Source organism: Miniopterus schreibersii, assembly GCF_964146895.1.
Source record: "Miniopterus schreibersii genome assembly, chromosome: 3".
NCBI lineage: Eukaryota > Metazoa > Chordata > Mammalia > Chiroptera > Miniopteridae > Miniopterus > Miniopterus schreibersii.
The window spans coordinates 63,037,610-63,065,454 of NC_138103.1; the positions used below are offsets into that span (position 1 = coordinate 63,037,610).

At 37.5% G+C, this 27,845-nt stretch overlaps 1 protein-coding gene across 3 annotated transcripts; it reads right to left on the reverse strand.

Moving 5' to 3' along the window:
- Window positions 1–954: 954 nt before the first annotated feature.
- Window positions 955–27,845, reverse strand: FAM151B (family with sequence similarity 151 member B). Of its 3 annotated transcripts, XM_081132843.1 has the most exons (6): window positions 25,622–27,845; window positions 19,861–19,986; window positions 15,244–15,409; window positions 10,440–10,657; window positions 8,080–8,215; window positions 955–4,113 (listed from the first exon to the last, which is right to left on the reverse strand). In XM_081132843.1, exons 1-6 carry the CDS (start codon window positions 25,644–25,646, stop codon window positions 3,954–3,956), a joined length of 831 nt encoding a protein of 276 aa, XP_080988969.1. In that variant the 5' UTR covers window positions 25,647–27,845; the 3' UTR covers window positions 955–3,953. The 3 variants fall into 3 exon arrangements, with proteins under 3 accessions (XP_080988969.1, XP_080988970.1, XP_080988971.1); XM_081132844.1 differs by lacking the exon at window positions 19,861–19,986 and having other exon boundaries at window positions 25,622–25,782; XM_081132845.1 differs by lacking the exons at window positions 19,861–19,986; window positions 25,622–27,845 and adding an exon at window positions 19,205–19,277.

The following is a 27,845-nucleotide window of genomic DNA, read 5'->3' on the forward strand; positions in this document are numbered from 1 at the left end:
GAAGTCATGTGTCTGCCTCATGAAAGACCCAAGTGGCTGAACAAATTATGGTCTCTGGACCAAAGGATGGTGGATACAAAGAAGAGAGACGAGCAGCCACAGGGAAGAGTAGAAGAGTGACATTGCTGTGGAACACTATAGCAAGGCCCCTGAGCTCCTGCTACGGACGTCCCGCAAGCCCCCAGATCCCGCCCTGCTTCTTCCAGGCTCTGGTTATCAGCTCCCCTTGGGTCCACTTTTATTCATTACACTTCCATTTTCTAGATAAAGTTCTTAACACTCAATTATTTTCCTTGCATTGATTCATAAATGTGCGATTATAAACACATTGTAGGCTCCAACCAGGTAGGCTCACATCTTAAATTTCAAGGTGGGAGAGCATTTTTTTCTATATATTTACTAAGTACTTATTTTCTTTGAATCACAAGGGAATAACAAATCCAGGACCCCAGCTCCAACAAACAAGCAAATAAACTGTTCTGAACTTTTTTTTCTTTAAAAGTATGAAACACATCACGAACTTGCATGTCATCCTTGCTCAGGGACCCATGCTAATCTCTGTATCCTTCCAATTTTAGTATAAGTGCTGCCAGAGTGAGCACTGCTCTGAATAACTTTTAATAACTTCCCACTGTATAAATGAATATATACCTGCCTTATTAGCAATTAATCATTCTTACAGAGCCATAAGCTACTGTACTTTTTAAAAATATATCTTTATTGATTTCAGAGAGAGAGAGAGAAACATCAATGATGAGAGTCATTGATCAGCTGCCTCCTGCACCCCCCTCACACTGGGGACCAAGACTGAAACCTGGGCATGTGCCCTGACCAGGAATGGAACCTCGATCTCCTGGGTCATAGGTTGATGCTCAACCACTGAGCCACACTGGTCAGGCAGCTACTGTACTTTTAAAAGCTCTGATTTTTTTTGATTTTTTTTTTTTTAACAATTGGATCTCATACAAAAGTCTTTTCTAAGGATAGGGCTTTTCTGCCGGGCTTGAAAATGACCCTCGAATGCTATGGGATCTCAACACCAATCAAGTAGACCCTGAGAACCTGGAGGGGAAAAATAGGTGGTACTTAAGCTTTTACTTATTTTGTGTCTGTAAACCTCTTCCCAAATATTTCCTATGTATATAAATGCCCATAAAGACATACAATTTTACATAAATACCATACATGTTTTGCAGCCTGCAATATATTGTAACATCTTTCCAAATTAATAGATGTAGATTCTCAATGTGTATATAATATTATATGGCATTCCTATACATTAAGGTTTAAAAATATTAATATTGCCTAGCCAGTGTGCTTAGTGGTTGAGCGCTGACCCATGCACGAGACTGCCTCCTGCACGCTCCCTAAGGGGCATGTGCCCTGACTGGGAATCAAATCGTGACTTCACGGTTCATGGGTCGTCAATCAACCACTGAACCACACCGGCCAGGCGAAATGTATTTAAATATATATATATATCTCTTTTTAAATCTTAATTTAAGTGACACTCAGTTGATATAGTTCTCAATATAAAATAATTCTGCCTTAAGACTAATATTTTTAAAGTATTTTCATGGGTAAGATAATCAAGTAATAAAAATAATCTGGACAAATGAATTTTATTTCAACTTCATTAAAATGCAGTTCATTTACAAATTCAACTCCCTTTATAAAAGAAAAGCATGGTCATTGTAGAATATTTATAAATTAAACAATTTTTACCATAATTTTAAGAGGTGTTCTTTGTTGCGATTGTTAAAATTTTAAAATTATGAAATTGTACCTTTTGCTTTGGGCAAACAATGATAGAAAGTGAAGTTTTAGGTGTTATTTGACAAATTGTACCGCATTCAGTTGGAGCTGAAATTTAAAGTGGAAACATGACTGTTTTAAGTATTTGTATGTCTACAATGTTCCATGTTCCATCTCTTACTGCTCCCCACCGGTCTACGTTGGAGCGAGCCCTGCTCTGACCAGCACTGATCTAGTCGCCTCCTTTAGGACAGATCTCCTTAAACCTCACAACCACCCCACAGAGAGTCCTCACCCTCCCCCGCCCCCCCATTTTATAGATGAGGAAACCAAGACTCAATGAGGTTAAATATTTCCCCAAATCTACGTCTAGTAAGGGACAGAGGTGGGGCTATAAGGGAAGTCTGCCTGAATTCAGTACCCAAGCTCTTTTTTTCCTAAAAGGAACTACTTTATTCTCTGGGAGAAAATGGTCAATAAACAAAAGGCAAATTAGGTATCTTAGGATACTCATTGTTAAATTACTTTTCTTTCTTTTAATCCTCACCAGAAGCTATTTTTCCCATTTCTTTTCAGAGAGGGGGGGGGGACAGAGAGAGAGAGAGGACCATCGACATGAGACACCCCGACCCCCTGCCTCCCGCAGCACCCTGCCTGGGGGATGGAGCCTGCACTGAGAGGCGCGGCCTTGGCCCATGAACCCCGGGCCCTTCGGGCCTCCCGCCGGTGCCCTCGCCACCGAGCCACCCAGGCAGGGCGGTAAGGTCCTTCCCAGTGGATCCAAGCTGCGAGGTTCCTCTGCATGCCTTGCTCAGGGCCCTGCCCCGCACTGGCGGGGCAGTAAAGCAGCTCCCGGCGGGCGGCTCGCCTGGGGGGCGCCTCCTGCACCCCGAAGCTGGCGGGTGGGACTCCCCACCAGGGGGTACCCAGGTCACAGCCTTGATCCCTGGCAGGGGAGCCAATGGGACACAACAGACTGAGGTTTCTCTCTCAAGTGGGTGTTCTTTCTCTCTCTCCCTTCTCTCTCTCTAAAAAATCAATAAAAATCAATAAAAACATACCCTTGGGTGAGGGTTAAACACAAAAGGCATGCTCCCTTACCATGAAGCACGTTATAGTCGGCTGAAGGGGCCTAACATGTAGGACGCAATTACTGAACGATTTTAAATAGGTAAAATTAGTAGGTAAGATCTAGAGACTGCTGACATAGGCACCTTTGGGACAAGGAACTGTGCTGGAGGACACTGAGGGGCTTTTAGAGTAAGGGTATGTTAGCAAGGGCCCTGAAAGAGTAAAACTTAATAAAGTTGGCTTTAAGAAGCCCCTGGAGTTTTGGGATTTGGCATTAATAAAGGGGTGTTCTAAATTTTTTTTCATCAGCAGAAATACTCAGGGTATCTCTGAGTGAAGAATGAAGTCATGGAGAACTAGGCTTTGAAATTCTGGGAGCAGAACAAGGGCCTGAACTAAGGCGGTGCTGGTCAGAAATTTGCAAATCAAATGACATATTACCAGGATTAAAATTCTGCTCTCCAAGAGCATTTTGCTCACTATAGAGAAGATACCATGATTGAAACAAAGAATACAAAAATATACATAGCAGTCAGCACTCTCCCAACAATATGAAAATTCTAGACCCACCTAATTTAATTTATATGGTTTTCAGTAAGTGGGTCTGATTTTGTTGAGAAAGCTGTTCAGCCCCGTGAGAGTTAAAAACACTTTTGAAGCCTTCCTACTCTTTGGTAGTCTCTGAAATAACTATTTCTCCAGGAAAATGGGAAGAGGGTGTCACATTTTTGTGGATCTCTGGAATGTAAGTGCCAACAAAATGTGACTTATCAAACGTACCTATTATAACATATGGATTCTTTCGGTTATCTTCAGTATATGAAAATTATTTTTTATAAAGGGTTTTAAAACATCATTTTTCTAAATTATTAGACTAGGCCTACTGAAATCTCTTCTTTCCAAATCTTTTAGGTAAGTACAGTATTATAAGGGCATATGTCTAATACATTGTGAGCACTCAATAAGTGTTTTTTGATGGGATGAACTGGAACATAACTCAGTCATCATAATGTATATGGTAATTAATTCAGACCAAAGCAGAGAAGGATTATGAAACCAAAATAATTTAGAACAATCTAGATTATGAAACCAAAATAATTTAGAAATAATTTAGAACAATCTTCTTCTTAGAGATTAACTTTGATTCCAATGGCTTGTTTAAATTCATGATTTTGTGGTTCCAAGATATCATAGAAAACTTGTTTTTTGTCAAACTGGTCTCTAATACAAAGTAAATCTTCAATGGAATAGTTATCATTTTTTCCAGTCCAAAGAGTCAGGCTGTACCTGCATTAAAATAAAACAGAATTATATAGTCAAAAGTGAAAGATAAGAAACAGTGATGAGGAATTCCAATAAGCCTAAAAATAGTTACTCTCACTTGTCTCTAACCCAAATTCACACAGATAAAAAAAATTAATTAGCAATGGTGAAACTATACTTTCATTCCTTCATCAACATTAAACAGACTAGAGAGAGAGAAAAAACATATTGCTGTTGCTAAATTAACTAACTGCTATATCTGAATTACACAAATGTCAAATGGCTTTAGAAACCCAGACTGGTGGCACTGAAAATGGGCCAAATTGTGGACAAAAGAACTGAGCAGACTGTGCTGCTGATCCAGGAATCAATAAAAACTACAGCTCTAACCCAGGTTTCTTCAGTAGCATGACCAGAGTCAAAGCACAACCGTAAGGAACAGTGAAGAGACATAAATGCCACTGACATCCCCAACATTCATGTTTACTTATAAGTTGCCCCACTATCCCTTCTGGGGTTTTTGTATGAGATGTGCCAAAAGATGTCACTAAAAATGCAAAATGGAATAAATTTAGATCCATTTCTGGAGTTAAGAAACAATAATAATATATGTAGATTTATTAGGGATATGAGAATATGCTCAGAATTTTAATGTTAAATTGTTTATTTTCATTTCTTCCAGTGACATTACTATTACATTATCCCTATTGCATTGGAGTCTAGGGAAATGCAAAGCTGTTTAGTAGTTTCATATTTATTCTCCCTATAAACATGTAAGAATCCAGGGGAAAATCTCCAAAGCATTTTTCTACTAATGATAAAAAACAATCTATTCTTCTTATATTGACACAGTCCTGTCCTCAAGGATGGTGAAAACATTCTGGAAATGTAACAGAAGGAGCACTTTGGGTTTCCTTCCACAGAAGTGTTATGTGACAAAAAAATTTAAACTACAGCTAAGAACACAGAAAAGAAAAACTGAGAATTACTTTAAAAACCTATATTTTTGCTAACATGGCATCTTTACTACTGAATTTGAGCACTATGGTGACAAAACTTATAAAAAGACATAGATATGAACTGAGGTTAAAAGAAGAGCTTTCCAGGGTTCTTCTGCGTCTTTTAATCTTCCCTCTGTTGTATTTAAACTGAAATAGGAAAAATAAAATTGCCTAAAGGTGTCTTCAATTGTATTCCTTCAAATCAATTCTCAGGTCTTATTTTTAAAGCCTTTTTTCTTGTGAAATACCATACACAGAAAAAATGCATAAAATATAAATGCACATTTAAATTATTAGAAAATTAACTCCAGTGTAACCAAAACAAATCAAGAAAGAGAACATCACCAGCACCATGAGAGGCACCTTTATGTCACTGCCCCATCACTACCTTGCCTCTCCCCTGGAGTTCTCACAACCTTTGCTTTTCTTTATTTACCAACGATATATTCATCCCTAAACAATACAGTTTAATTTTTGCTTGTTAATGAATTTTATATAAATGAAATCATATGGTATATAATAATATTTTTGGTCTTGCTTCTTTTGCTGAATATTGTTTATGAAATCTATCCAAGTTGAAACATGTAGCTACAGTTTATTAATTTTCTTTGAAAAACAGTTCAGCATTACCTACTAAAGTTGAAACTATGAATACCCTATGACCTAAAAATTCTATTTCTAAAATTCCCTCCTGAGATAACCTTTCTAAATGCAGACACATGTGCACCACAGTGTGTGTGCAGCAATGTTTGTAATAGTCAAAACCATGAAACAATCTAAATGTCAGTCAATAATAGAAGAGATAAATTGTGATATACAATAATAGAATGATAGTTCTTTATAAATTCTACAGTAGAGCCCTTCTGAGTTACTAAAATCTTCCCTAATTCTGTGCCTAACCTGTCCATGCTCTTTATGGTATCTTTTGATGGAAAGAACTTCTGAATTTTAATGTATTCAAACTACTCAAACATATCCCTTTATGGCTAGTGATTTCTGTGTCTTGTTTAATAATTCTTTCCCTTCTCCAATATTATGTAGATATTCTTTAGTGATATATTCCATTAAAGCTTTGTTGTTTTACCTTTCATATGAAATTAAGGATAGAGGAAAACAAATCAACAACAAAGAAGAACTAGATGGAGACGGAGAAGAGCCTACTTAGTGCCACGCCACGAGGCGAAGGACAAGGCTGCAGGGGGAGACCAGCAGCACTCAAATAAATGCTGCAGAGGTTAAGAATCTGGCTTGAACAAAGTGTGATCTTCAAATGAGAAATGAGTGATTGGCTATATAAGAAATGGAAGACGAGAAAACTGAGGCAGTAGACAATGAAAGAAATGGGGTGGTGGGAACATCCTATTTGAACACAGCAGCCTAAAGTCAGCACCACTTGCTTTTTCTCCAAGAATCACTCAAAAGCAGCAAAAAGAACAGAAGAATTAAAACGGAAACTTGATATTCAATGAGATTAAGAAAGAGCTGAGACTGAAAATTACAACACAAGTGAAAAGGTTTCAGGTAGCAACAGATTAAGGCCAGACGGGTACATAAAGAGGTGTAGTTTGCCCATGTATGCAGATTACAGAGGAGGCCTACAAAAAACACCTATAGAATCGGGGCATATTCCACATAAACACTATGCAGAGCTAACATGTGAACTTTCCTGGATCAGGTCTGGCTCCCAGAAGCAGTGGAGACAAGGAAAGAGTTCACACAGGAAAGCCACAGGGAATAAGACTGCTCCTGTGGAAATCCAAAATTTTAAATTTAAGAGATAGATGAAAGATTTTACTTAAAGATACAACTGCTTATCTGCACTGACTGGGGAGAAGTTAAAGGTTAAACAAACTCACACATAAGACTCTCTGGTCATAAGAACCATAGTCCTGGTTCCTCTTGAATAAGAACTTTGGACAAGTAGCTGGTCCAGGAAAAACGCACTTTTTTTAAAGTAGAGGAATCAAAATAAACTTGGCAGAAGTTTTATACAAGAGAGTACAACCAAATATAAGAAAAAGCAAATGGCAGGTGGAATAATAAAAATTTCATCTTTAAACAACTATCAGGCAACTGAAACAATATAAAACAAAAAAAGAAAAAAGAATGCCACAGAGCAGATGAAAACCACAACCAAACACTTTTAAAGTAATGCAATTACCTCTTTGAAGAAAGAGCACAAAGCAGACATATGAGCTCAAATGCAAGACAACAGAAAAGAGATGATAAAACATTAATTGGCAGATCTTAGAAAGAAGTAGAAAATTAATACTATTACAGAAACAAGGTAAAATCTGAAGGTATATAAGGAAGAAAAGACATTGTTGAAAATATTTTAAGAAATAGAGAAGACAAATTAAAAAATCAAGTAAAAAAAATGCAAATAAACTAAAAGGAAAAAGAGACTAAAGAGAAAATAATAGATAACAAAGACAACCCAGAAAGTGGCTCAGTTGGTTGGAGTGTAGTCCAGTAGGCCAAAAGGGTTGTGGGCTTGATTCCTGGTCAGAACACATGCCTACATTCCGGTTCAGTCCCCAGATGGAGTGAGTACAGGAGTCAGTGATAGATGTTTCTCTCTCAGGTCAATGTTTCTCTCTCTCTTCCCTCCTTCCTCTCTCTCTAAAAATATCAATTTAAAAAATATCCTTGGGTGAGGATTTTAAAAAAAGAAGTTTTTATGGAATAGACTTCTGAAATTATGGCAGAATTCAGAGGGAAACTATATGATGTACTTATAACTTTTTGTGAATGTATAACAATGAAAGAAGTGACATTTCCTGGGCACCTACTGTGTGCAAAAACTGTGAGAAATAGATGATGTTAAGGTTCGTTAAGAAACTTCACTCTAGTGAGGGAGTCCGTGTGCTTACAGAATCAGTGTTCATTCTCTCACACACACTATGTTGACATAATCAGTTTTCATCCATGGTCCCTGTTTCTCACACACACTCACATGCACACACTATATTGTTAAACTTATACATACCTGTTTGATTGTTTTAACAGCCAAAGTAACTGAGAACAAGACTGCCTGACCAACGCTGCTCTGACAGGAAAAGTTACAGGTTGACTTAGTTCATTACATATGCATTCCATCTCTTTCACCATTGTCCAGCTATAACCTGAAATGAAAAGAAAGAAATTTAACTTTGCTAATTGGAATACTAAAGTCAATTAAATAAAAACTAAATTCATAGGTAATTCATACAAATTTCCATTTGAATTCAAAGTGAATTAAAATACCACTTAATGTAAGAAAATATTTTGGGTAGAAAATGTAGATAAAAATTAAATCTAAAATCATGACATAAGTGATCTACAGGAAATTTAACAAAAAATTTAAATATTAAAAAGAATTTACTAATATCTCAAGTGCAAAAAACGCAAATTTTGACAGTAGTTACTTTAAAGAGTCTAAGACTCTTAGGTACTTCCTCATCATTAATATTCTTTATAAACTAATATTTTCCATTTGTGTTAATTAAGTTTTCTTTTCTAAGAGAAAGATGGCTACTAGGTATTTACTAGCTATTTAATAATTAACTTCAATTTTTAAAAAAAATTTTTTTAACTTTTTTATTGAATTTATTGGGGTGATATTTTTCTTTTTTTTTTGGCTACTCCAGATTTCTAATACATTTTACCTAAAATAGAAATAGTGGTAAAATTGATTTTTATATATGTGTTTTAAGTCATGTTAGGACATTATGGAAAACACACTCGACTGTTTACAAACAGCTTCTGAAAAAAACTATATTTTAAAAATAACCCTAAACTCTATGAAAAGCAGTTTGTAAAAAGTATTGGTCAGTAAAAGAACATTTTACAGAAAGCCTATGTGATTATGTTAGCGTAGCAGCTAAATTTCCCATGAAAGAAGGGAAATGTCTGCTTTCCTTTAAAATCTGAAAAACTACATATTTTTCATTAGAAAAGCTGCTAACAGAAGCCGTACTTGCTCCCCTATAACCCTGTCAACTCTCTTGGTTAAGCGTGTGGGTGATGGGGGGGAGGGAACGGCCTTAACCCCGCCACCAGCATAGCGCACAGGCCCAGGGGCAGCTAACTCAGTGCGCGTCTGAGGTCAGAGCCTGCACCAGACAGTGACTAAAGGAATTCAGGATCAGTAGGCAAGTTACTAAGTCATTTCTAGTTTACCTCTTTAACACTTTAAGTTATATGCTATATTTTTTAATGAAACTAATAAAAACTAAAATGATTAGAAAATTAAACTAGGATTAAGTTAAAACATTATTTTCTCCTCTCAAACATATCAATTGTTGGTCCAGGGGGCTATAACCTAAATGTTACTACTCACTAGAGAGCAGTTACACTAATCTCATGTTAAACTAAAAATCTTTCTATCTAAAAACAATACTACTTTGGATGGTGGACACACAGAATATACAGATCTTTTATCATAGAAATGTATACTTGAAACCTATATTATCCTATTAACCAATGTTACTCCAATAAATTTAATTTTAAATAAATAAATACATAAATAAATTTAAACAATAATAGCAAATAAGTAAAAAATGAATGCCCTGAACACAGGATAAAGGTTAACATCTCCATAGGTTCTAAATACCTTCTTAGTTTATCATTTTTACAACAAGGACAGGTGCCCCAGAGCATCTGATTGCTTACTGGCTGTTTGCCTGGAAATCACTACCTAGGGATGTATGAAAAAATAGAAAGATGAACCCCAATTAATGTAATAAGTTTCAACCAGGAAAAAGAAGCTAAAAATATTAGGTCCATCTGTAGGAATATGTGAAGGAAAGAAGGGATCGAGCCTAGAGAACAGTCTCATGGCCTCCCACTCCCGTCCAGCCAAAGCAAGCATGAGGGCACCAAGGTCCCAGCACCCTACCCTGGAGCCCCTCCAATGGCTAGGGAGCAGCACCCGTGCTCTTCAACCACACTCCCCCTACTTCTGGCCTCGCACCGCACAGAAAGCTCTTATTACCACTTTTTATCTTGCATCTGACAAAGCGAGTCTGTTCCACAGTAGAAAGAAAAAGACTATAGAATGTTTTACAAGTTCAAAGAGACCAACTCAGGATTTGTTTAAAGTATGTAAAGAGGCAGCTTTCATTATTCTAGACCTTGCCACTAAATATTTCTCATGGAAGCTGGTGACAGAATGTCACCCATGAATGCAGCATCTCTCTGAAATGACAGAGAAGTATCATACACATGTCCTTAGGGCCAGGCCTTTCTCTCCATTAGGCTCTTAGATTTTGTGGAATACGTTTTTGATTTTGTATTAAAGGTATTTATTTTTATATTTGGAGTATATTTTAATTTGAACAACAAGAAATACATTTTTAAAATTATTACCTTCATTGACTTTTTCAGGATGCCATCCTGTTGTCCAACCGAGAGAAAATGTCACATCTGGAAAGAAGGAAGTCACAGTGTCTATAAAAGGTTTTGCATCCACTACTCTGCTGTTCCCATTTGGGCCAGGAAGAATATCAGCATTAATCCAGACAGGACGCTTCAGATGCTGCTTCACATTTTCCAAGAGCACCATGGCCGGCTCTACAGCTGCCAGACTGAAAACACAGTTTGTTGTCAATGAGAGATATTCCTAAAGTAAAAGTAAAAAGTTCTTTTAGACTAGTGGTTTTAATGTTCTCAAATTCATAATAAAAGTATAATACAATAAGACCTGAATTAAATAAAATCAAAGATTGCATAGCATCAGAGAGGAAAGTTAACATATGCCATATCTCAAAATGTTGATTCATACTTATTACTCATGAAGGCACCTTAAAGGTTCTATAAATATATGAATAATGCCACTTGTGGACAGATGGAGGTTTCAAAACTATATATTAGGATCACTTAGTATAAAAACAATTTAAAAAAAGATACAAATATTCACTCATCACAGAATGTATAAATAAGATTTAAAGATTAGATATGCTCATAACCTACAAACTCACACTTATGAAATATTTACAGTGCACTCAGGTACCATGTCTCTAATACTGCTCATGACCTTGCAGAAAAGAACCACTTTCCCTTCATGTATTCTTGTGTGAATCTGGACACATAAACACATTCTTAAAATGATTTCAGTGTAAAATTATGAAATTCCCTTAAGACTTTTATAAACTTCATTTTTCCCCTTTAGACACATTTTCTGGAAACTAGAGACAACTATATTTAGTTACTTTTAAATAAAAAAGCAGCTTCACTCTTTATATTTCCCAACATCTATTCTGACACCTAAAGATTTTGACACAATAAAGTTTTTTTTGTTTTGTTTTTTGTTTGTTTGTTTTTTTAAATATATCTTTATTGATTTCAGAGAGAGGAAAGGAGAGGGAGAGAGAGAGATAGAAACATCAATGATGAGAGAGTCATTGATCGAGCCCGCAACCGGGGCATGTGCCCTGACCGGGAATCGAACCCCGATCGCCTGGATCCCAGGTTGACGCTCAACCGCTGAGCCACGCCCGGCCGGGCGACACAATAGTTTAATCAGCCTATCTAATTTATCCTTTTAAAAAATGTATACACAAACTTTACTGGAAAACTACACTACTTATAATTCTGACCCACTTCTGAACCTTTAAGGCCTATGTTGATGTCTAAGAAAATGAGCTTTTAGTGAATACTGTGACGGGAAGCTAAGAACTTTGGATGGATGCTGGAGGGGAAAACAGTCAGCAGCCCCTCCTCACATTTCCATCTTTCATCCCAAGGAACTGGAATCCTTCCACCTATGCTTCTACCACTTTCACTCCACTCCTTTCGGGCCCTCTCCTTTAAGAAGAGAAACTGATAATCCCATTATTTCTTTGGTCACGTTTATTAGTGAGCAAGGATGCTGTGAATTTAAACCAGAGGAAACCAGCCTCTAGTCTTCCACTCTGCTCCCACTCTTTCCCCCCCACTCTTCTGCCCCTGGAATGGAGGGCCTAGATTTTAAATATATTTTTTGAATTTAAAAAAAATTTTCAATTACAGTTAACATTCAATATTATGTTGTATTAGTTTCAAATGTAGAGCATAGTGGCTAGACAATCATATACTTTACGAAGTGTTCTCCCTGATACTTCCATTATCTACCTGGCACCAAACATAGTTATTACAATATTATTTACTATATTTCCTATGCTGTACTTTACATCCCCATGACTATTTTATAACTACCACTCTGTACTTCTTAATCTCCTCACCTTTTTCACCCAGCCCCCTAACCCCTTTCCCCTCTGGTGGCCATCAGTCTGCTCCCTGTACCTATGAGTCTGTTTCTGTTTTGTTGTTCGTTTATTTTGCTCTTTAGATTCCCCATATAAGTGAAATCACATGGTATTTGCCTTTTTCTGCCTGACTTATTTCACTTAGCATAATACCATCCTCTAGGTTTGCCCATGCTATCACAAGTGGTAAGATTCCATTCTTTTTTATTGAAGGCCCTAGATTTTAGTGGATTGATAAACTCTAATGCTGGGCCTTGCAGATTCTAATTTAGATGCTGTCATCTCAAATGCTCTCTGCCTTGAAAGGTATCAATACCATGTAAAAACCACAATTCTGAGAATCTGACACTGTACTTCCTACAAATTCCCCCATTTTTGGTAGCAAGCAACTGGTACCTGTAACTCCAAAGCTTGCTTCACTGCAAGTCCTATAGAGCCCTCCTCTTCCTGGATGGAGCAGGGGGAAACCCTGAAACTCTTTTTCAAAAAGGACTCTGATTTCTTAAGAAATATGGTATCTGCAAAGGTTGGGGAACTTTTTAGGCTTTCTCAATTTAGTAAGCTGACATAGGCTTTTAACATTGGTTTTGCACCTCACAATATCTAGTGTCAAACAGCATTTTCTCCCCAAAATCAAACTTCCATCAGCATATATGTGTCTACTACATGTAAAGCACAGTGCAGTAATAAGCTATGACACAATGAAGCAAGAATTTAATACACATATTCCATTTTATATGTAAATATTTTAATAACCACTTACATAGACTACTAATACAAAAAGTAACGATACTCTCCCTTTCCAAAACTTAAATAAGAAAAACAAAACCTACATTAAGAAAAACATAAGCCCTTACTAAGGGAAATAAAACTTTTGTTGTCATAGTTCTTATTTTTCTAGAACTTAACAAAATAATTCTACAAGAGTAGATATGGAGGAAAAGCCTGGAAGACTCAATATTGTAAAGACGCAAAATGACACGTCCCTCCCAATTAAACTATAAATTCCATGTAATTCTAATTTAAAATACCAGTAGCCAACATTCTCAGTTCTTTCATGTATTAGTATTTAGTTTCCCATAAAGAAGTGTCAAAAGGTTTGCCATGCTGATCATTTGAAGAGGGAAGTCCTGACAGAATACTATCTAAAATTTCTCTTTGCTTAGTACTTTTCTAAATCCCTAGAAAAAAATATAAACAATTTTTATAGACTAGGTTCTTTTTCCTAAGAAGGTATTTGTATGTCAAACTTCTGAGTATCACATCCTATTTTTCTATTAAATTCATTTAGAAATTAGGAGTGACAATTAAAATCATACTTAAAATTGCAATATACCATTAAAATTACATTCCAAGGGAAATAATTTTTTGCTAAAACACAGGAGTTTGCTAAAGCTCTAAATAAAATTTTTAAATCATCATATATTACTTAGTTATTATTTGTATACTAAATAAAATAACTTTAAGGCACAAAACAAGAACTAATAAAGTCTGACGGGCAGGTCATTCAGCTGCGCTTACAGAGGTAGTGGAGGGTGGTGCTTCAGTGTAAACTCTCCAGTCAGGGTAGCAACACTCTTCAAACATGCTATTACCAAAAATCTGCAAAATCCTTTTTCAGTGGCTCAGCCCTTCTGTGGTAGCTGTCAATGCTGAAGACAAAATGAGCTGAGCCCAGCCAGTGTGGCTCAGTGGTTGAGCATTGACCCATGAACCAGGAGATCACAGTTCAATTCCCGGTCAGAGCACATGCCTGGGTTTTGGGCTTGGTCCCCAGTAGGAGGTGTGCAGGAGGCAGCCAATCAATAACCAATGACTCTCTCATCCTTGAAGTTTCTATCTCTCTCCCTTTCCCTTCCTCTCTCTGAAATCAATAAAAACATATTAACACACACAAAGAAAATCTGATCACAGGGAAAGGCAAGGAGATATAAAACTTTGAGTCACCATTCATTAAAGATCAAGTACTTTGTTTCTTGGTACAGAGAACACTGAACTGGCTCCAGGAAACCTGAAATCTGGTACTAGCTCAGCTGTCAAGCTTAGCTGTTGTCCTTGGGTAAATCACTTAACCTCTTTGTCAATGAAATGGAATTGGACCATTCACAACCCTAAAAGCTTTTCAAATTACTGTAAATAGCTCTTTCATTCACCAACAGTATAATGAGGTTTACTGGTATAGTCATCCCACGACAAATGATTAGAGTCATCTTAATAACACTACAAATAAGATTTCCAAATCTTTATTAATTTCTTTAGATAATTAAATTTTAAAACATTGTTCAGAGATGAAGTAGGTTTACCACAAGTCCTAAATTTTCATAGAAGATGCTTTTGTGGGGCTTATGATGAGCTTCTATGGTGCCACAATTTATTTCTGGCGTTACCTATATTTTTCGCACTACCAAAATACCACAGAAGTTAAACTTACTGTGAAAGCCACAGAGAAGAAAATGATACTTAATCTTGCTCTTCATTATCAATGCCTCCAAAATATTGTTTTTAAGGAATATTTCAGTTATTGAAGAATTCTAAATAATTTCCCCTGTACAAATATAATAACATATATCAAGTAGAATACGCATTAATTACCCCAACAAAATTCTCTCAACTCCTTCTCGTCTGAACTACCATTTAACAAAAGAAGCATTTTAAATTTACTGTCCTATTACCACAATGGTCACTTACAATGAATTCCTTTATAAAAATCAACTTAATTTTTGCCTCTAAGGATTCCTCAATAAACAATTCAAGCAAACAGCTCACTGGGTCTTAGATCCGTTCCTAGAATGTATCAGTATGCAATTCCATTTCAATTTAGATAGAAGTACAAAGTCAGTCAGGCACAGATATAAGAGGCTATTAACTTTCCTCCCCCAAAAATTATTCTGTAACAACCAGAAGACTGAACATATTTGTACAAATACCTCTTGAAATCCAGCTTGATGCCTTTATTGCTTTTCATAACTTCGGTCAGCCATTCCTGTAGAGTATTATCACTGCTTGTTTCAGGAGGATGGGCCATGATCGGCTGGTCATGGTCTGATCCCTCACTTGGAAGGAGGACATCAGCCTCTATCATGTGAGCAGTACCTGTCCAAATAAAAGAACTTAAGTTGATGCTTACAAAATAGGGACTGAGAAGATGCCATGTCCAGTACCCTTTTGAGGAATATAAAAGGAAGGATAGAAAACTTGCATTTACTAAGAAACTACTAAATGACAGGTACTGTGCTAGGTCTCTACACATTGATCTTGTTGTTTACAAACAAGCAGACAGGTGGTGAGGAGTTAAAAATCATTTCCACACAGCATTTAAGCTGTAGTCATATTATTTAACTTCTTCCCAGTGTACAGCAAAGTTAGTATACAAAAGGAGGCTTAATAGCTATTTGTTTAAGTTTCCAAGAATAAAAATAGTACTTTTATCTTACTCCTCAAATTAGAAACTACAAATATTTATTACTTATCTTAGATTCCATTCTTTGACTTAAAGCTTAGCTACTGTTTAAAAGCTGTGGATGAAAAAGGGGCCACATACTAAACCTGACAAGCTCAGGGGAGGCCCACAAGGCGGAACTTACAAACCCAGAGACCAAAAGTAACCACATAGGATGATCTGAATATAATGATTCCTAACTAAAACCGAGTCATTGCAGGTAATCACATCCTAGGCCTTGAGCTTCCTTAACAAAGGCCAATGTTTACTAAGTAAGCCTGTCCGTTGTGTTTTTGCATCTCGGATAACATACCCTTGGAATGTCAGAGTAATTCCCTTTTCCTGGACCCCTCAGAGCACAAGCTCCCACCAGAGCAGAGGCCCCCCCATTGTTACTCTATTCCTCTCAAACCATCTCTATGTGCTGTTAATTAACTATCCTGTACTTCAAATGTAAAGAAAAGTATGTGTCTCTCCATTTTACTCTTTATCCAATCTCAGAAATTTCCCCGCTTTGCCTTCTCCTACCTCCTTAACCTACCACCAATGAATTTCATGTAAACCTCCCTTATGTCCCCTCCTCCTTTGATTCTTTTTTTCCTCATTAGAGGATATTTTTTCCATTGCTTTTCAGAGAGAGTGGAAGGGGAGGGGGGAGAGAGAGAGGGAGAGAGAGAAACATTGATGTGAAAGAGATACATTGATTGGTTGCCTCCTACACGTGTCCTGTACATGCCCTTGGTCGGAATCGAACCCGGGACCCTTCAGCCTGCAGGCCAACACTCTAACCACTGAGCCAAACTGGCTAGGGCTCCTTTGATTCTAATGTATAAAATAAGCTGTAACACTATCAATCAGCCTCTGGAGCCTTTTCTCAATCTGTTGAGATTTTGCTCCCAGCAACTGTCGTCAGTTTGGCTCAAATAACTCATAAAAATTCTCCACATCCCTGGAATAGGTAATAAGCTTCACTAGGCACTTAGTGTGAATGTGTTTACCAGGCTATGATAGACTGACTCCAAAGGCTGCTGCCAATAATTCCTCCCATACACAGGAAACTCCCTTCTCACTATCTTTCTCTTTCCCTTGAGTCTGGGCTGGCCTTGTGACTTGCTTGACCAACAGAAGGTAATGGAAGTAAAACTGTCAGTTCTAGGCCTACCCCTTAAAAGTCCTGGCAGCTTCTGCTTTCATCCCCTTGTAAGTCAGCCAACATGCAAGGAAATTCAAGCAAGACCACTGAGGACAGCAACATGAGGGTCCCCAGCCTATACCACACAGAACAGGAGGACAAGCAGCTGACTCACAAAATGATGAAAAATTATAAATCATTATTATTTTAAGCCACTAAGTTTAGGGGTAGTTTATTATATAGCAATAGAAAAAAAATAGTTATCTGGGAGTGGAGCGCTGTCATGAAAGCCTGCAATGTGACACTGGCTTTAGGATCTAGTGGAATTCTAGCTGAGCAGGGAGTTGGAAGAACAATGAGGAAATTCTTTTTTTTTTAAAATATATCTTTATAGATTTCAGAGAGAGGAAGGGAGAGGGAGAGAGAGAGCTAAAAACATCAATGATAAGAGAGTCATTGATCTGCTGCAGCCCGCAACCCGGGCATGTGCCCTGACCGGGAATCGAACCCCGATCTCCTGGATCCTAGGTCGATGCTCAACCGCTGAGACATGCCCGGCTGGGTGAGGAAATTCTTATTGGAAGCTGAAGAACAGACAACCTGTTTTATATAGTAATGGAACTTTTAGCAACATTGCCACTTGTAGCAACTGGTGAGAGATAGAGAGGATACCTAATGAATTGTGGATTTGGCTAAGGAGTTTCCCCACAGAGTGTTGAAAGTGCGAACTGGCTTCTTTTAGCTGCCCAGGTTAAAGAATAGGAAGAGAGAGCTGAGTTAAATAATTAACTAGTCAAATTTTAAGCAGCATACGGAAACATTTTTAATTCAAGACACATGCTGAGTTAGAAAATGGAACCTATCCTCTTCGGTTGGCAAAAGATTCTCAAAATAAGATATAGCCCCAGACCAAAAGTCAAATCCAGGATACTGCCAGTAAACTATGGCCTCAGGTTCAAGATCACATCAAGGGTGCAACTACAAGACCATTTGTTAAGAGAAAGATGGTGCCTCATGTACCCACACAGCTAGACAAAAGAAATTTCTAGAATCTAACTAGCAGACCAAAGCAGAGAGAGGCCAACCTCCAAGAGATCTGAGGGTGAGGTTTTTTGTTTTTTTTAAAATCCTCACCCAAGGATATTTTTTCCATTGCTTTTTAGAGAGAGGAGGAGGGAGGGAGAGAGAGAAACATCAATGTGAGAGAGACACATTGATTGGTTGCCTCCCGAATGCACCCCAATCAGGGTTGAGGATCAAGCCTGCAACTGAGATATGTGCCCTTGGCTGGAATCAAATCTGGGACCCTTCAGTCCTCGGGCCAATGCTCTAATCACAGAGCATAACCAGCTAGGGCAGAGGGTGAGGTTTCTGATTAGAGGAATGATTTAAAATTTGATATACAGAAAGCCCACTACATTTTTAATGGAGCTACATCCACTTGGAACCCAAAGAGAAAGAGGTAGTTCAAAATGAAAAGAGGTCTGTGGGCTCTCAAATTTCCACAGGCTGGAAATAGATTGAAAAAGCTGCCCAGCTGTAAATCTGAGCTATTTTCCAATAAACACATGAAGAGATGATCAACATCATTTGGCTTTAGGGAAATACACATCTAAATAATAATGAGATACTAATTCAGAGGCACTAGGATGGCTATAATGAAAAAGACAGACAATAACAAGTGCTGACAAGGAAGTGGAGAAATTGGAACCCTCATTCACTCTGTTTATTTTCTACTTTGATTTTGTGCTGACATTTCTAAACTTAACTGTGGTCTACAATAATTTATCTGTAGAATCTTTTTTATTTACTATGTAACAACCATATTGTATACAAATAACAGTTTTATTTTTTCTTTTCCTCTCATTTCCATTTTTTAAAATTGACATATAATTCACATACTATAAAATTCACCCTTTTCAAATGTAACATTCAGTGGTTTTTAGAATATTCAGAAGGTTGTGCAACCATCACCACTATCTAATTCCAGAAAAATTTCATCATCCCCCAAAAAAGCCCTGTACCCATTAGCATTCACTCCCTATTCCCTTACTCCCACCAGCTCCTGGCAACCATGAATTGACTATTTTCCTGAAGCATTGCTTTTGCTAAAATTCATTTATTAAATAATCACTGTGCTGTTATTATGTGCCAGGCACTGTTTTAGTTATTAGGGATTCAATATTAAACAAGACAAAGTTCCTCCCTTTGAGAAACAAAGAAAAGCAATTTAAAACAGTATATTTACAATACAAGAAATGCATATTCAGGTACATTATCCAGATACATGATTGAGTAGGATGCAAAAAATGTGTACATTTTTACAATGAAACATGGGACTCCAAGAAAATTTTCCTTGTTGGACCAAGTCACTTCAAGCTATGCCTCAGCCCTCTAGTGACAGACTTTCATTCTCCTCTGCTGCTACAGCCAACAGGGGTACCTCATAGGAAAAGGCTGAGAAAATGCTACAACGTTCATCTATATAATGGAGATAAATATATATGATTATAGACAGAGTTAGCAAGCCAAAAGTCTTGGTTTCTAGCCTAGGCATAAATACTGCTCAAGGCAATTAATTATAAATTAGTATACAATGGCTTCATCCATCCATTCAACAAATATTTACTGAGCCTCTCCTTAGTATACTGTGAAAGACACAAAACTATGTACAACACATGATCCTGGTCTCAAAATTTTTACTCAAATCACTACAGTATATAAGCAAGTGTAGTAATATATGAGAGTTTCAAATAAGACATAGAAAAGGCAAATCACTTCTAAAAATAAGAAATTTCTTCGATTATGGAAATTTGTTCATCTTGTAAACATAATGAGATCCTCTATAAAAATGTTTATATCAGCCTAGCGTTTAAGTCTCTGGTCCCTGCAAATATACTCAGATATTTTTTAAAAAGAGTTGAATTCATCTGTTATCCAATGTAAATAAAAATAGTAACTGTACTGACTTACTCCTCAGTGCCTCCTTCACTTGTGCCTTGTGGTTAGCAGCGTGATACCAGGTGATCTGGGCGCCATCTTCTGTTGTGATCTGGTTATTTCTTAGAAAATATTGCAGTATATTTTCACTCCAAGATCCTAAAATAACAGCATTTTTATGAAAAGGAATAGATCGTTTTATATGGGGTAAAAAAATGTTTAATAAAAAAGGGCACAGCATATATTGAGAAAGAATAGAAAAACATGAGATTTTAAAAAGTGAAAACAAGTATTACGATGTGGCAGGTATTTAATATATACAAATATATAAACATGCCATATATGCTGTAAGTAATAATTAGTAAACATATAGGCTAGTCTGGGCCTCAGAAGCATGAAAAAGTATGTAGAAAGAAAAAAACTGGTAAGACACAGATATGTTAAAGCAGCAATGTTCATACTGTGTCATCGTCAATCCTGGTGCCATAAATAATTAAAATACATGTAAAGCCAAAGCTGTATTAAAAACTTCTAAATTTTGTACAGTTTAATTGTTTTCTCCACCTGAAGCCAATTGTTAATTTTCATTAACAATTTAGAATCTTAGATTACACATTTAAGCATATTTACCTTCAGATTATGAGTCTTAGCAACACTTATATGAGTGACTAAGTAAACTCCTGAGTTAATATTCACAGATTTATCTAGCATGTACAAATACACATAATTCCCATATCTATCAACTACTTTTTTGGCAGACCAGATTTTCTCTTAATTAAACATGAGTTAACTGAGACTAAAACATTTGAATCCAGGTCTACCCAAAATTATGCCATATGCTACAATAACAATGAGAAAAAGCTGAAAAACAATGAAAACAGTTATCTATAATCTTACCTCCCTAATTCTTGTTCATTTATTTCAACATTTAAGCGCCTACTAAGTGGCTGCAAATTCCCTATGCATGAGATTGCGTCTTCTGTTAAATGTTTATTAACTCTGCTTAACAACAGTTAAAAACTAAAAATGGCCATCATAAACTGCTGATAACACATTGAGAAAAAGTAAAATTTGATTAGAGAGTGGAGGAGCACACAACTTCAAACTAACATGCATGGGACTTAGTAATCACTCTGTATGTTGGGCTACAAAATAAAAGAGAAAATTAGCTGTAGCATCCACCCTAGCAGTTTCCTACCCAAAACACTTGGCTCTATTTAGCATATGTAATAGAATCAGAGACTTTTAGATGAAAATACATGGCCATCATTTTTTTTTTTTAAATATATCTTTATTGATTTCAGAGAGAGGAGAGGAGAGAGAGAGACAGAAACATCAATGATGAGACTCATTGATCAAGCCCACAATCTGGGCATGTGCCCGACCGGGAATCGAACCCCAATTGCCTGGATCCTAGGTCAATGCTCAACCGCTGAGCCACGCCCAGCCGGGCATGGCCATCATTTTTTAAACATTTAAGTTAGGCATTTTTAGAAGGCACATTAATTATAGGCTACAACAGTCATGTCCAACAATGGGAAAATAATTAAATCATAGTATATTCTCAAGATAAAATACACAACTCATGTGGATGGTAAGAATGAAGTTTTTAAGATACACCAGAAGCTTCACAAAAAAGGTAATCATGCATGTTACCAGAAAAAACTAATGTTAGTTAATGGTACACACTGGTACACACTGGATGTGTCCACAGCATCATTCAACTAAACATACTGCAGTCAAAATTTTTATACAGGCAACTTATATATTAATAATAAACTACGATGACTCCAGAAATAAAATTAAAAAATTAAGTAAAAAGTTCTCCTTGCCCTGTTAATGGATAAATGGATGAAACTGCTACCTTATACTTAGCTACAACTGTGTATATGTGTGTGTGTGTGTGTGTGTGTGTATATACACACATATATAATTTAAGAAGACTCTATCTATGATCTAGGATATTAATACTATTTTAAGTAGGCTATAACTCTGAAAATGGGGTCAAAAGAAAGGCAAAATTAGTTGCAATTTTTTAAATGAAGACTTTTGGGGGAAACGTTTTAGCTCTACAGAAAAAAATGAGTGAAAGGTACAGTGAATTCACATATGTCCCTTCCCCTATTTTTACATCTTTTTGTAGTGATGAAAATGTTTTAAAATTGATTGTGGTGACAGTTACAACTCTGAATTTACTAAAAAACCAATGAATTACATGCTTTAAATGAGTGAATTGTAAGGTATGCAAATTTTCTCAATAAGAAGAAAAAAGTTTTTAAAAAAGAAAAATACATCCATCCTTTGAACCAGAAATTCCACTTTCATGAGTTTTCATAAATTTATCCTATAAACAGATGTGCTTATATGTGGGAAATGATACATATGATACAAAGATTTATTGCAGTATTATTTATAAAAGCAAAAGAGTGAAAATAACCTAAATATCCACCAATAGTAAATTCACTAAATAAATTATGGTATATATCCATGCAATGGAACATTATGCAGCCATTAAAAAGATTGAGGCAAATCTACATGTACAGATACAGAGTACTCTCAAAGATATGTTAAGTGAAAAAAGCAAGGCAGAGACAATACATATAGGTGTCCCAAAAAATGTATACATACACTTTGAATAGTTATAAAGACAGTGTTTATTAAAACACATTTCATTTTCAAAACTGAGCAATCAGCTGTTAAAGTACGCATACGTTTTTGGGGGACACCCTGTACATAGATACTGTAATAGGAGAAATAATGACACCACTCCCCACCCCAAATACATCTATGTCCTAATTCCTGTAAACTGTGAATATGTTATATTACATAGCAAGGGGGGATTAAGGTTACAGATGGAATTAAGTTTGCTATTCAGTAGACTTTGAGATGGAGCTATTAGCCTAGACTACTCAGGTGGGCCCTCATAAGACCCTTATAAGTGAAAAAGGGAGGCAGAAGAGCCCATGTGAGAGTGATGCAAGATGAGAAAGACTCCACCAGCCATTGCAGACTTTGCAAATGGAGGCAGAGATCATGAACCAAGGAACTCAAGCAGTCTCTAGAGGGTGATAAAGGCATGAACACTGATTTCCCCCTAGACCCTCCAGAGTGGATGCAGCCATGCTGACATGTTGATTTTAGTTCAGTGAGACCCATTTCAGGCTTTTGACTTCCAGAATTATAAGATAATAAATCTGTGTTGGTCTAAGCCACTAAAAACTAATGCTTTAAAAAACTAGTTTGTATGGTTTTTAAATAGTGAGAGAAAATTTTAAAAGAGATATATAGCATATGATGTAGAAATATACAGTTACTATTGGTGCCTCTGAGTATTATCATTATGTGAATTTCTTTCCTACTTCAATATACTTTATAAATGTCCTATAATGAGCATGCATTATGTTTATAGTCAGGAAAAAATTTAAACTGAAAAAAGGTTGAAGAATACAAGGTTAATATATGAGAATCAATTGCATTCCTATTTCTGAGCAAAGAACAAGTGTAATTTGAAATGGAATATAATGCCATTTATATTAGCACCCCAAAAACTGAAATACTGAGGTATAAATCTAACAAAATACGTACAAGATTTATATGAGGAAAACTGTAAAACTCTGATGAACGAAAGCAAAGAAGTAAATACAGAGATAATCCATGTTCATGAATAGGAAGACTTAATATTGTCAAGATGTCACTTCTTCCCAACTTAATCTATAGATTCAAGCAATCCTAATCAAAATCCCACCAAGTTATTTTGTGGATACTGACAAACTGATTCTAAAGTTTATATGGAGGGCAAAAAAACCCAGAAGAGCCAACACAATATTGAAGGATGACAAATGACACTACCCAACATCAAGACTTACTATAAAGCTACAGTAACCAAAACAGTGTGGTATTGGTGAGAGAATAAACAGATCAATGGAAGAGAATGGAAAGCCCCCAAATAGACCTCCATAAATAGTCAGCTGATCTTTGACAAAGCAACAAAGGCAATACAATGAAGCAAACAGAGTCTTTTCAACAAATGGTTCTGGGACAACTGGACATCCAGATGCAAAAAAAATGAATCTAGACACAGAACTTACACCTTTCACAAATACTAACTCAAAATGGACCATAGACCTAAATGTAAAAGTGCAAAACTATAAAATTCCTATAAGATAATATAGGAGAAAACCTAGATGACTCTGAGTGTGGCAATGACTTTTCAGACATACAACAAAGGCACCATTCATGAAAGAAATAATGGATTAGTTGGACTTAATTAAAATGAAAAACTTCTGCTCTGGAAAAGACAATGTCAAGGTGGTAAGACAAGCCACAGGCTGGGAGAAAATATTTGCAAAAGACATCGGATAAAGGACTGTTATCCAAACTATGCAAAGAAATCTTAAAACTCAACAATAAGAAAACAACCCAATTAAAAAATGGGACAAAGACGTCAACAAACAATTCAAAGGAGATAAACAGATAGCAAGCATATGAAAAGGTGTTTCACATCACGTCATAAGAGAAACACAAAACAACGAAGTACAACTACACACCTGTTAGAAGGGCCAAAATCCTGAACAGTGCTAACAAATGCTGGTGAGGACAATGCGAAGCAACAGGGACTCTCATTGTTGGTGGGGATGCAAAATGATGCAGGCTCTTTGGAAGATAGTTTGTTAGTTTCTTATAAAATTAAACATACTCTCATCATATGATCCAGTTGCCACGCCCTGATATTTACCGAAAGGAGTTGAAAACTTATGTCCACACAAAAACCTGCACTAGGATGTTTAAAGCGGCTTTATTCATAATTGCCAAAACTTGGAGGAAACCAAGCTGTCCTTCAGTGGATATAACTATAGCACGTCGAAACAATAAAATATTATTTAATGCTAAAAAGAAATGAGCTATCAAGCCATAATAAGATGTGCAGGAACCTTAAATGCATACTACTGAGTGAAAGAAGCCAACCTGAAAAGGTGACATATAATTACAACTAAGTGACCTTCTTAAAAAGGGAACACTACGGAGATAGTAAAAAGATTAGTAGTCGTCAGGGGTTGGGGTGGGGTAGATGAATAGGTGTAGCAAAGAGTATTTTGGGGCAGAGAAACTATTTGGTATGATACCATAGCGATAGATACATTTGTCTAAACCCATAGAATGTACAGCCCCGAGCTTGAACCCTGGCAAACTGTGGACTTGGGGTGATTACCATGTGTCCGTGCAGGTTCACAATTTTACTCTCACTGGGGAATGTTGATCATGGGGAGGCTATGCGTGTATGCAGATGAGGGATATATGGAGCATCTGTTTCTCCCGTTCAATTTTCCTATGAACCTAAAACTTCTCTTAAAATTGTTTTTGTTTAAAAAAAGGGCGCAATATTTTTGCCATTCCTGGTCGCCCCAAACCTTTTTCTCTTAACACCCACGCGGGAACCAAGGTTAGAGGCCGGTGGCCCGCGGGAGCGCGCTGAGAGGGCGCGGCGGGCGTGGCTCAGCGGTTGAGTATGGACCTGGGATCCAAGAGATCGGGGTTCGCGGCCCGGTCAGGGCACATGCCCGGGTTGGGGGCGCGATCTCCAATGACTCTCTCATCATTGGTGTATCTCTCTCTCTCTCTCTCTCTCCCTCTCCTTTCCTCTCTCTGAAATCAGTAAAAATATATTTTAAAAAAAGAAGGGAAGGGTGCAGCCCGAGTGTCTCCGGGCGTCCCTACCCTCCCTCCACCCCCCTCCCCGCAGCGAGGCAGAAGAAAGTGCTGTGGAGCCAATCGTGGGAGCCCCACCGGCGCTTACCAGGGCCCCCAGCGGTCGTTGCCATGGTGACAGACGCCCGCAGTCCGCGCAGGCGCTAAGCTGTGGGTACCCGGGCGACCGGTCGCAGGTGGCGTGGTAATCTGACTCCGCAGACGACGGAGAAGCGACGTCCGAAGGCCGCTCGCGCAGCGGCGGCGGAAGCGGCGCGGGGCGTGCGCGGCGCACGCGCAGAGGCCGCGGCTCGCGGTTTCCTGTGCGCAGGCTCCGCGGCTGGCTCGCCGCCCGCGGTCCGAGTGGCGCGGGAGCTGTCCTCCTGCGAGGTGGTCAGAAAGCAGGGAGCGCGGAAGGTGGCGGGCGCGTCGGGGAGCGCGGCGGCGGAGGCTGAGGGGGGGGCCACACGAATTTCCAAAGCTGGATATAGTTTCCCTTTTTAATTTTGGTCACGTCCTGAAATGGCATGGAATCCTTCCTTCGTAAAAGTGAGTGTTCTAAGCACCAGGGGACGGAGCTGGTAACTGGGAAGTTTCGTGTCCGCTCCTCTCTCCTTCCCTGCGTTCCGGCGGAAACGCCCGAGCAGCGGGGCTCCCCCCTGCGGCTCTGCCCTCCCGGGTTCCGGGGCTCTGAGTTCGCAGCGGCGTGTTGTCTCTGTGGCCCACCCCGTTTGCTCTGTCAGTGGGGGAGCTGGGATGGCGTGCCTCCCCTGCGGCGCACCACAGGGCCGCTCTCCTCACCCAGCCTTCAGGTTTGCACATTCTGCAGTCCTTCTAGGCTTGAGTAATAATTATTTCAGTGTCCCCTCAGTCGGGCTTCCGTCTTCTCTGCATGTTCTTTAGCTTGAAGAGATTTCTTGAGTTTCAGAGAACACAAAATTGTAATGATTTCAGAGGCATATTTTAAAAAACGTTTTATCAAGATATAGAATTGGTTTGTATTTTATTTGCATTTCCCTTATAATTTCAAATGTTATACATTGAAAGTGTACAATTCATCAAATTCACAGTGTAGTCAGAATTATGAAGCCAGCACTACAACTTTAGAACATCTTCATCATCCCAAAACAGTCAGTTCACATTTCCTCCCAGCCCTGTGCAACTCTTAATCTATTTTCTGTCTCTACGGATTTGCCTCTTCTGGACATTTCATATAAATGGAATCATACAATATGTAGTCTTTTGTGACTGGCTTCTTTCACTTAGCATATTTTCAAGGTTCACCCATATTGTGTAGTGTGCATCAGTACTTTATTCTTTTTTATGGCCAAATAGAATTCCATTGTTTTCATATAAAATTGTATTTGTCCACTCATCAGTTGATGGACATTTGTGGTGTTTCCACTTTTTGGCTACCAGTGAATAATGCTCCCTGTGAACATTCGTGTACAAGTTCTGTGTGGAAGCGTGTGGACATATTTATCTTGGGTATATATACATAGGAGTGGAACTGCTGGTTCATATGGTAGCTTTGTTTCACTTTTTGAGGAACTGCCAGACAGTTTTGCAAAGCAGCTGTACCATTTTACATTCCTGTGACAGTGTATGAGTTCCAGTTTCTCCAAATCCTCATCAACACTTATCTGTTGTGTTTTCTTTGATTACAGCCATCCAAGTTGATATGAGTATCTGCTGCTCTTGATTTTCATTACCCGAGTGACTAATAATGTTGAGCATATTTTCAAGTGTTTATTGACTATTCATATATTTTCTTTGGAGAGATGTCTATTAAAATTATTTGCCCATTTTTACATTGGGTTATTTGTAGGTTTTTGTTGAATTGTAAAATTTTTTTATAAAATCTGACCATGTCCCTTAACAGGTACTTTATTTGCAAATATTTTCTTTCATTTTTGCAGGTTGTCTTTTCACTTTCTTGATAGTATCAGTTGTAGTACAAAAGTTGTTATGGCCTATTGATCACAGTATTAAGTCAATATTTTCATAGATTTTATAGTAACTGACTCAATTAAAATTACTTTTCACTGTCCACATTTTAGAGCTACATACCAAAGTATGTGGCATGAAATACTGATATCTGAGATTTGCTTGAAAATAATCCAGTAAAGAAATACTGATATCCCCCACTTTTTGAAAGCTCTCTCTACACACTTTGCTTTTACAAAAGACCTACATTAATAGCTACCTGTTTTCATTAACCTAAAGAAATCTGAAGAGGATTTTAATTTTTACAGCTGCTCAAAGATATAGGCATCTTGTATTATCTCATATTTGTTGCTCCATATAATAAATCACTAGAAAACTTAGCAGTT